The sequence below is a fragment of the Coregonus lavaretus genome, assembly GCF_964263955.1.
Source record: "Coregonus lavaretus genome assembly, contig: HAP1_SCAFFOLD_8978, whole genome shotgun sequence".
NCBI classification, from domain to species: domain Eukaryota; kingdom Metazoa; phylum Chordata; class Actinopteri; order Salmoniformes; family Salmonidae; genus Coregonus; species Coregonus lavaretus.
In genome coordinates this window covers 5,001-16,085 of record NW_028156406.1, presented here as the reverse complement: position 1 = coordinate 16,085, position 11,085 = coordinate 5,001, and the positions used below count along the sequence as shown (strand labels likewise).

Here is an 11,085-nt window from a genome sequence, read left to right as displayed (position 1 = left end):
ATGACATAACATGAAATAACATGACATGACATGACATGACATGACATGACATAGCCACACTGTCACCAGGATCACCTTTATGGAACATGACATGACATAACATGACATAGCCACACAGTCACCAGGTTCACCCTACAGATGTTATGATCAAATTGATATAATTTTTGGATTTATTACTTGATTATTATGTCCAATAGATGTCCAACTGGCTGAAAATATAATCACTAAAGTATGAACAACTGGTCTTACCCCGTGGTCCTCGTGCTGCTGCCTGGCTCAGTTCATAGAGACGTGGCACTAACAACGCCAAGATCACGGGTTCAACTCCCTCAGGAATCACATACACATACTACGAATGTATGAACTCATTAAGCATCTGTTATAGTACCTGTCTGTCTGTTAAAGTACCTGTCTGTCTGTTATAGTACCTGTCTGTCTGTTATAGTACCTGTCTGTCTGTTATAGTACCTGTCTGTTATAGTACCTGTCTGTCTGTTATAGTACCTGTCTGTCTGTTATAGTACCTGTCTGTTATAGTACCTGTCTGTTATAGTACCTGTCTGTGCAAGGATTATTACCTGGGTGCGGGGGCTATTACCTGTGTGTGGGGGGCTATTACCTGTGTGCGGGGGGTTATTACCTGTGTGTGGGGGGTTATTACCTGTGTGTGAGGGTTATTACCTGTGTGTGAGGGTTATTACCTGTGTGCGAGGGTTATTACCTGTGTGCGAGGGTTATTACCTGTGTGCGAGGGTTATTACCTGTGTGCGAGGGTTATTACCTGTGTGCGAGGGTTATTACCTGTGTGTGAGGGTTTATTACCTGTGTGCGGGGGTTATTGGGGCTCTGGCTGGAGTGTTTGTCCCAGAGCCCCCTCTGGAAGGGCAGCAGGACTCGGCCGGTGTGGTGAGGGTCGAAGACTGGGTCTCCCTCTGGGACGGGGATGTGCATGAACTCAGGGGGACAGCCGGGAGGACGGGAGTCCAGCATCTCAAACACTACATGGTAACCTGCACAGACAGAGGAGAAAGAGAAGGATCATAAGCTTTATAAGACACATAAAGGTTCATACATGCTTATAACAACTTTATGGATCTCAAACACTACATGGTACCCTGAACAGGCAATGGCGAAATATACTGTATATATATATATATATATATATATATATATATATATATATATATATATATATATATATATATATATATATATATATATATAACATTTGACTTAAAGCCTTCTGCAGCTATAATGCTTTATAACTTGTCTTTTATAATGAGGCTCAACTGGCTGTTATTTAGTCTGGATCATTTAAAAATGGCTCTAAGACATTATTATATAATCTCAAATTATATAATCTCAAATCTTACAATGTGTAAGAACCATCTTACTATGTACTATTATAACCGGGTGACTATGGCAACCTCACCTCAATTATTGAGGTTAATTTCATAATAGAAAATAATAATACAATTTTTAAAAAAAACTCCAGAATGTCATTATGCAATAGTGAACATCATACATTGAGACGATATTCCAGTGTAAATTTACCAAAGAACACAGAGAGTACGGTCTGGTTGTGTGCTGAGGGCAGGCCCGAGGGGCCCCTGGCCGTCACATCGCTGAGTCTGCGCGGGTTGGGGAGCTGAGGTTCCTGCAGAGGCTGGAGGACGCCGTCAGAATAGCGCGCTGGCAGCAGGCGAACCAGGGGGGAACCTGCACCCGCACACAGTTCCATGAGTTCCGTTCTCATCCATCACCAATGCAATGTATGGCTTTCTATAAACGCATCCTATATCTTTAAATATTCATATTTCAAATGTTTTTATATTGTCAGTTAAGAGGTTTTGTTAGAAACTTACCAACAGCACCTCGACGGTGATGGGCTAAGTTGTTATACCAGCCGTCATATCGTTGGACTTCCCAGGTGACTTTAGACTGAGAATCTACACAAGGTGAGTTTAACGATTGGACGGCACTTTCAGTGTGATACTCAAATTCAGGACTTTTATCATATTTATTTATCAAAGATGAGACATTTTCCGTGGGTTTTAAAGGAATCATTTAAAGTAACTAGTTACAAGGTTACTTACGTTCAACGATAAGGGCAAGCGCTGCCAGCACAGTCAAGATACTCCAGATCGGTTTACGCAAATCCATTGACGCGAGAGATGCAACCGCATGCACTCCGAGCCAGTCAAGAGTCTAGTCGAGGAGCACTTGTGTGGAAAGTCCTGGCGAGGTAGGAAAACATCGGGCTAAATATTTATATGAATTCCTCACTTACGTTCTAGTTTTGATTTACAATGTGCAAAATCAATGTGGGTATCAGTGCTTCATAAATTAAATTGTCACTGTAATGTAGAGAAGTGTTGGTTGGAAGCAAGAAACAACACTTTAAACAAGAACAGTTTTAGGTGTTGGACAATCTGGTTGATTTGCTCTAAACAAGCCTGTTTGGAATAGATAGATACGTTTGTTACTTACTTACCCCAATTTTGAGGATGAAATGTCATGCGCACTGAAGAATCGGAGTTAAAAATGTAGGCGATAGCCATACAATATAGACTATTGCCACAGAGAAGGGATAGCGTAGTCTCGATGACCCAAATTCTTACAATAGACTGACTGACACATGCGTTTCCTTGAAGGAATGGTCATCACCGGTTCACACACCTTCTACTCTAAAGAATACCAATCAACCTTAAAGATACACTAAAGACGTACGCGGTAGGGCTATAAAAGAAAAGTCTGTCGTCTTTGACCATCACATCCGTTCTTCTCATCCTTCTGCTACTGTCTTGATCTGCTCCAGTAACTTTTCTACGCAAAAGGTGAGCATTATTTTTAAGCTTATGTATTATGCATTACATGAATATAGCATACTGGCATATACGGATGGTCAGTGGTGTAAAGTACTTAAGTAAAAATACTTGAAAGTACTACTTAAGTAGTTTTTTTGGGGGGGGTATCTGTACTTTACTTTACTATTTATATTTTTTGACAACTTTTACTTTTACTTCACTACATTCCTGAAGAAGATTATGTACTTTTTACTCCATACATTTTCCCTGACACCCAAAAGTACTCCTTACATTTTGAATGCTTTGCAGGACAGAAAAATAGTCAAATTCACACACATGCTTTGTTTGTAAATTATGTCTGAGTGTTGGAGTGTGCTCCGGGCCATCCGTAACAAAAAAAAGAAAAAAATGAAAATGATTTGCTTAATTTAAGGAATTTGAAATTATTTATACTTTTACTTGTACTTTTGATACTTAAGTATATTTTTATTAATTACATTTACTTTTGATACTTAAGTATATTTAAAACCAAGTACTTTTAGACTTTTACTCAAATAGTATTTTACTGGGTGACTTTCACTTTTACTTGAGTCATTTTCTATTAAGGTATCTTTACTTTTACTCAAGTATGACAATTGGGTACTTTTTCCACCACTGAGGATGGTTCGGAGGAAGTTGGAATAGGTTTTGGTTTGTTTTTGCGTTTGCTTTGGTATTTGTTTGTTGCTTCCAAAACGAGTCGAGTTTTGAGATGGATTGGTCTTTGTCCATGTAGTTTGCCAGGGAGGGTAAACTTGAGTGCAAGAGTATCCACTTACTGTACCCATTGACCGTACTGTACCTGACACGGTTTAGTTTGCATGTGCTTTTCAATCTCAACAGTGGTGTCTTAAAGCACTCTCTATTTTACGATAATTATAAAAAATGTATGTTGAATTAAAAATGATTTTGTCTTGATTCAGAAAATTCATGAAATACATTTGATAATTGAAACGATTCGTATTTTTACTTAAGTTTCACATTTGAGGAAATGATGTAACGTTCTCATTTCCCAGTGTACAGTATCCCCCTGCTATACACTAAGGAACTGATGTGCTAATCTCTGTATCTTTAGACAGTAACTGAGACACCCTGCTCTCCACACGGTCTCTTCTGTCACGCTGTCTGCTCTCAGCCCCGGAGATCCTGAGGAAAGATGACTTTCTACGATGGCATTTACCCATTCTACCCTCTACAAAGAACCTCCTTTATCTTCAGCACCCACCTCCTCACCATTATCCTGGTCTTCCTGGTCCTCGCGGTCAGCTTCCTTCTCATTCTGCCTGGTATCAGAGGCAAGTCGGTGAGTATACTGAACTGGTGCAAACCCTAACTGTGGAGTATTATCTACAATTTCGTATGGTGTCATATTAGTGGACATCATATTAGTGCCATATTAATGCTAACAGAAATGGAATCTTCAGATTTCATTAATCTTCAGATTCCCTTTCTGTTGGCACTAAAATGGCACTAATATGATGTCCACTAATATGACGCCATACGAAATTGTAGATAATACAATTTCTCAATGTAAAAATACATATTTAAACCGATTATTTCCCCTCGGAATGTGATTGAGATTAACTGGATTAATAAACTGAGTTAAGAATTGATGGATGTGAGATCTGTCAGTAAGTCAAGGTACATGTTTTGTGATGTGAGATCTGTCAGTAAGTCGCCCCCCCCCCCCCCCCCCCCCCTTTCTCTCTCTTCTAGAGACTGTTCTGGATGTTCAGAATCATCATCAGTTTATTCATAGGCATTGTGATAGTGGGTAAGTACCTATAACTGGAAATTGCTATACATTTCACATCACGTGACATCTATTCCAACATATCAAATGACTGGCAGTCATTGGATTCAAATCTTCTTAATCTTATTGCCCTAATAAACAGACCAATTCTGATAGATCGAGAGGATGTTGATTATTTCACACGTCAATAACGGCTATGAAGTAGCTCCAACTTTCACGCCCTGGCTCTAGGGACTCTTTTATGTTGAGCCAGGGTGTGTAGAGTCTATGTTTTGTGTTCTTTTGTTTCAGTTTCTAGTTCATGTGTATCTATGTTGGCCGGGGTGGTTCTCAATCAGAGGCAACGAGAATCAGCTGTTGCTTGTTGTCTCTGATTGGGAACCATACTTAGGCAGCCTGTTTGGCACAGTGTATTGTGGGATCTTGTTCCGTGTATGGTTTGTGTTTTGTTACCAAGAACTTCACGTATCGTTTTGTTGTTCGTGTTGTTAATTGAAAAGTACTAATAAAGTATGTTCGCATTCCACGCTGCGCATTGGTCCAATCCTTTCGACGATCGTGACACCAACAAAAAAAAGCATTGTATTGTTTGGTTTTCTGTTATGTCTGTAAGTGCAGACTCACATCTTATATCATCTCATCTCAGCACTGAATTTCACCAGCGACTGGGCTGAGGCCCGAACCACCACCAGCACCACCTACAAGTCCTTCAGCAGTGAGGAGGTGAACGCTGACGTGGGACTGCACATAGGACTGTATGGTATCAACATTACGTTAAAAGGTAAAGCCCGTAGACATAGAATTAGAACATAATATTGTTTGTTTACAGTATACACCTGTATGTATTACATATGTCACTTCTGCCGTGTTGAATGTTCTGGATATGTTACCAGGGGTATGATCTCTCGTGGATATGTTACCAGGGGTAAAATCTCTCGTGGACAGATGCACCTAACATAATATAATATGCCATTTAGCAGACGCTTTAATCCAAAAGCGACTTACAGTCATGCGTGCATACATTTTTTTTTTTCTTTTGTGTATGGGTGGTCCCGGGGATCGAACCCACTACCTTAGCGTTACAAGCACCATGCTCTACCAGCTGAGCTACAGATACAGAACTGGTATCGTAGCATCTGTCAATAGACTGTGACGCGACGATGCAACCATCTGTTGCAATTCCGCAATATTTTAGTTCTGGGTTTCCGAAGATTACCTAATGGGCAGCAATGATAATATTGGAATACAGCTACTAGACCTCTGTAACTAATCTTATATTTGATAGCGTTCCACTGATTTTTTTACTCTCATGCATTTTTCCTCAATGAATATCGAGAACTTGAAGAATGACGGACACACGGCTAAATTTTAGATACGTCATGTGACACGTAGGGCTGTTATGGTGACCGTATTACCGCCACACTGGGGTCATGTGACATGTAGGGCTGTTATGGTGACCGTATTACCGCCACACTGGGGTCATGATCACAAGTCATGTGACACGTAGAGCTGTTATTGTTGTGGAAAATAACCACTATACTTTATTACAAATAAGGTCTTCCAGAGTGTTTGTGGGATCAAGAATGACTTTATTATAATGTCAACAAAGTCAGGCCAATCTGCAGATTTCGCCTCGTCTCTCTCTCTCTCACTCCTACCTATATAGTTTCCTTTCTTCCACCCTAGGTTCAAATCCCTCCCTCTTCAGTTTCCCGCTCTTTATCACTCCACGCCCACTTCCTTTGTCCCTGAGGACGGCTGAACTAATACTCCAACCAATCACTCGCTCCCCCTGTCTTGCACACACACTCATGTTTTAGTTTAAACATGACAAGGCCCTAAATTCTTGAAACATACACAAACCTCACCCCATCATGCTGTAATCAATCAAGAAGATACCAAGGAGACAAAGGTCTAGCCCAAACTCCATTCAACCCTGGTGCCGCTCTCTTCACTGTGTTGGAAGAGAGAGACAAAAGGCCACAAGCTAGTTTCAGTCTCTCATCAGAGAAGACAACCATGGATTTAAGTAAGAGCAAGCAATTTGACCCTAGGGCAGATTTCCTCTCTACTCCCCCACACACACAGTGAAATGCCCCAATTAAATTCCTAGCCCAGTGACAAACAATTCTAACTCAATGTTAGTGATTAACATTTACATTTTTGTCATTTAGCAGACGCTCTTATCCAGAGCGACTTACAGTTAGTGAGTGCATACATTTTTCATACTGGCCCCCTGTGGGAATCGAACCCACAACCCTGGCGTTGCAAGCACCATGCTCTACCAACTGAGCTACAGGAGGCTTGTAAAAATATGAACACAGCGGTTGAATAAATAATGCAAGGTCCTAGAACCTAAAGACTTTCATCATTAAGCTTGTTTTATGCAAGTCATTTGCTTCCAAAAATAACAACTGTATTGCAAGCCTTGCATTGTTATAGGATGAAATGAAAAGATCACACACCTGCCAATCCAATTAGTGCAACATAAACGTAAGTCTGTATAAATCATTAATGGCCTCTAACCCTACTCATCACAATGCAGTCGATTTCCCCAAATAACAGCAACAGAAAAGCCTTGTAGTTGTATGTGATAGATAGCACTCTCCCACCTACAACTACACATTTAAGGGCTTGACATTAACTTTAATTGACAGATCCACTTTGGTAAAAAAGACTAAGGTATTTTATTTTGTATAGAGAATCAGAGAAATGTAGGCTACACTCTGCCTATTGGCTTGTTTGCATATTCAAGCCTGTCTCAAATTACAACACTGCCCCTTTAAGGCTCTCCTGGAGGATGGTTGGCCACCCTCGGTAGCCCTATAAAATATTGCAACGTTACAATTACAACCAAATACTTATGTCTTTATAAAATAATTCCCCACGAAATTAAGGGTGTCCCGTCGTCCCTGGAACGTTAAAAAATATAATGTATACAGTTCAAAACAGACTTAGGAACAACAGATCCCAAAGTCATACAACCAAAACATTTTCAAAAGCAATGAGGCGGATGCATCAGATCAGACAGTTTAGCTTAAAATGTTTGATAACGTTATATTTCTTCATATTATAAAGCTTAACAATGCGCACGTGGCTGTAGGCTATGCACGAATGTTCCAAAATGCAATTAGCAGGAAAACATTGTTCTCAAAAGTGCCCCGCAATGCGCGTGTGGTTTCATGTGACAGAGAAGAAAATATCTGTTAGAAATAAAGCAAGGGGAGATCACAAAGATGCATCAACTAGCATGGGTCACTATTATAACAAGGATTATGCCTTTGGCTGCTGGACCATACTGTTGATTTGAAAACCAATAGAGAGAAACATGAGAAAAAAAAATGCTGCTTTTCCAAATGCTGCTTTCCAATGGCATAATAAAATAATTCCCTCAACATTTCTACGGTCGTATTTTGGCTAGGCTACTTTGAAACAAGGTAAAGACATGCTTCATAAAAATGACAAAAACGTCCAGTTTTTAAACAATTAAAGTTTATGGATCCTCCACCAACCTCATTTTTTTTATCATCTCCAGTACAATACCAGTGTCAACATAATGTGAAAACGGTGCATTTCTAAGTTTTATAGAATAAAATAGAAAGTAAAAAAGTTAATTAAAAAAAAAAAAACAATGATTTTCAAACACAGATTCATAGTGATGTCGGAAACAAGAAAATCCCCTCCCTTGGGCTGAAAACAGGTTTTAGAAAATCACTGGTTTTTGAACACTTTTAATCCTACCCTATGATGTCACAGAAAAGCATTTTAAGGACTTCTCATCTTTGTAACCACAGATCGTAGAAACACGCTGTTTTCACACCATATAAATGAGGTTGAAAAGTGGTGGAATTGCCCTTTTTAAATAGCTTCAAAATGCAGACCCCTACACTCAGATTCAAGGTGGGTGATGTGCAGTGCGCAACGGGCCCGGTCTTGTGACCATTTCATCTGAACGAACCGTGCCTTGAGTATGTCGACAGAATCAAGCCTTTAGACGTTAATAATCCTTCATTATATTAACCCAGTTCTATCTCCTAATTCATTAAAGAATACACATCATTATGGTGACCGTATTACCGCCACACTGGGGTCATGATCACAAGTCATGTGACATGTAACTTGTATTTTGTTTTTATAGCTTACATGAATTAATAAAGTTTTTATTCATGTCAAATCGCCATTTGGCGACCCATCCCTTAAGGGATTCATTGACACATTAAACAAACATTACAATGATTCTTCTTGCAAGTGCATGGATTATAACCACCGTTGTCCTCTATGGTCCACTCTATCCCTCCAGGGAATCCTGTGAATCAACTCAACGAGACCATCAACTACAACGAGATGTTTGAGTGGAAAGACACCATCGATGAAGAGTACGAGGATGCCCTAGAGCGAGGTCTACCCAACCCCATCCTCTATATCGCTGAGAAGTTTACCCTTAACAACCCCTGTGGCCTCATCTACCAGTATAGATACTCTGGGCGCTACGCCTCGGCCACCCTTTGGTAAGATAAGCCACGTAATATACCATATTATTCACTGTGGCAGTAAAAAGACTAGTTCTGTGAGAGAACCAGTCTCAATCTAAACATATACCTGTAGATGTTTTCAGTGAGATATTGCTCCTCAAACTGTGAGTCAGAAGTGGATATTTGACCGCCAGGTTATCCCGAGGTTAAGGTTAGGCATTGGGATCAAAAATGGTCACGTCCCCTAGTTTGGAAAACGCTGGGGTAAGGGTTAAGGTTAGGTAACGGGTTAACAAACTGCCATTGAGAACGGTACAAAATTCTGCCGGCTGTACATACATACATACCAAATTTAACTCGCCTCCTCAGGACAGCGTTCTGCTGCTGGCTGGTAGCCAACGTGCTGTTCTCCATGCCTGTCATCCTGTACGCCGGATACATGATGGTGGCCACCGCCGCCTTCATCTTTTTCTCCGTGGCCTCCTTCTCCACCGTCATGAACCTGCCGACCTGCCTGTTCACCATAGGCACCTCCGGAGGCTTCCAGACAGAGTACAGCGGTTCTTTCTGGCTGGCACTGGCCACAGGTAAGGAAAGGGTTTACCAGAGCCCAAGGCTCTTTCCTCAATTCCCCGTGTCCTCTGTCCTAGCCTCCATCTCAAAATGCATTGGAAGTGAAGGTTCGAGGGGAGGGAACCTTGGACCTTCTCCTAATGTGTGTTTAGAGAAGGAGGTGAGGATCAAGGACAGATGAATTGAGAAAGATCCCAGTTATCCACACCAATGACAACATTAAAGAAAAATGTTGCTTAAAAGGCATACATCTTGTTTTCCAGGTGTGCTGTGTTTAATCATTGGAGTCCTGGTGGTTCTGTTGGACTGTCTGATCCCGGGGAAGATACGAGAGGCCTTCAGTGTTGGGGTTGACAACGACGAAGATGAGGATGTTTATTTTGGAGAGGGATACCTGAACTCCAACTTCCTGGCAGGAGTAACCACCACACCTTTGACAACCTTAGTGCTTCCTACAGTAAGTCTCTGTCAGTTTAATGAGATTAAGTACTTTAATATAATAATATAATATGCCATTTAGCAGACGCTTTTATCCAAAGCGACTTACAGTCATGCGTGCATCCATTTTTGTGTATGGGTGGTCCCGGGGATCGAACCCACTACCTCGGCGTTACAAGCGCCGTGCTCTACCAGCTGAGCTACAGAGGACCACTTTAGGTCCAGGATGATCTCTCACGATCATCATCACTAGCTCTGGTCCAGGGTGATCTCTCACGATTGTGATCACTAGCTCTGGTCACTAGCTCTGGTCCAGGGTGATCTCTCACGACCATAATAGTGCAGGTGGATCAACGGCCTGGACCAGAGCTAGTGACCAGAGCTAGTGCAAGTCTATGACATGAATTTTGTCTAACTTCACAAATAAAACAGCAGTTATTTTTCAACTCTGCTACATAAGTACAGTAATAGGGAATAGTGATTATTGATTTAACTGTAAATTATGTTATTTTCTTCTTATGTGTTCCAGGATGAAATTTCACTCCAGGAGCTGTCAGTTGCATTGTAACGGAGCCGGATTCATAACCTCCTATCCCCTGCTTGAAACGTCTCCACCCGCGCTATCCGAATCACTAGCTTTTTGGCAGCGTAGTTGGCTAAGACGTTGTCAAGGTAGCGTGGGTCAAGTGTGTTTGTCCCAGGTTCTACTCTCGATGTGCGCCGGACAGGGAGGAAGTGACACGGCCAAGCTAGCACGGCGACATCCGCCGCAGTGGTGCCATCAGACTCAGATTTGCAGTGCGTGTAACGGAGTTGGATTTGTCACCTCACTGCCAAGCGTGAAATGTCTTTGTCTGTCAAATCACAAGCACAGTGACATCCGTGTCTGTCACACCAAACACTATTCTCTGAACTTGAAAAATCAATCGTCATTGCAGTTACCAAGAAAAATGTGTTTAACTTTTGTGAATTAGTTGTGAATATCTCTGGGCGCACTTTAAAA

At 41.1% G+C, this 11,085-nt stretch overlaps 1 protein-coding gene across 1 annotated transcript; it reads left to right on the top strand.

Moving 5' to 3' along the window:
• Nucleotides 1-4,002: 4,002 nt before the first annotated feature.
• On the top strand, nucleotides 4,003-10,650 carry LOC311126395 (dual oxidase maturation factor 1-like; the record flags this gene model as incomplete). Its single annotated transcript, XM_084200401.1, has 7 exons — nucleotides 4,003-4,149; nucleotides 4,563-4,620; nucleotides 5,246-5,380; nucleotides 8,900-9,107; nucleotides 9,441-9,658; nucleotides 9,908-10,101; nucleotides 10,612-10,650. 7 exons carry the CDS (start codon nucleotides 4,003-4,005, stop codon nucleotides 10,648-10,650), a joined length of 999 nt encoding a protein of 332 aa, XP_084056527.1.
• Between the last annotated feature and the right edge of the window lie 435 nt (nucleotides 10,651-11,085).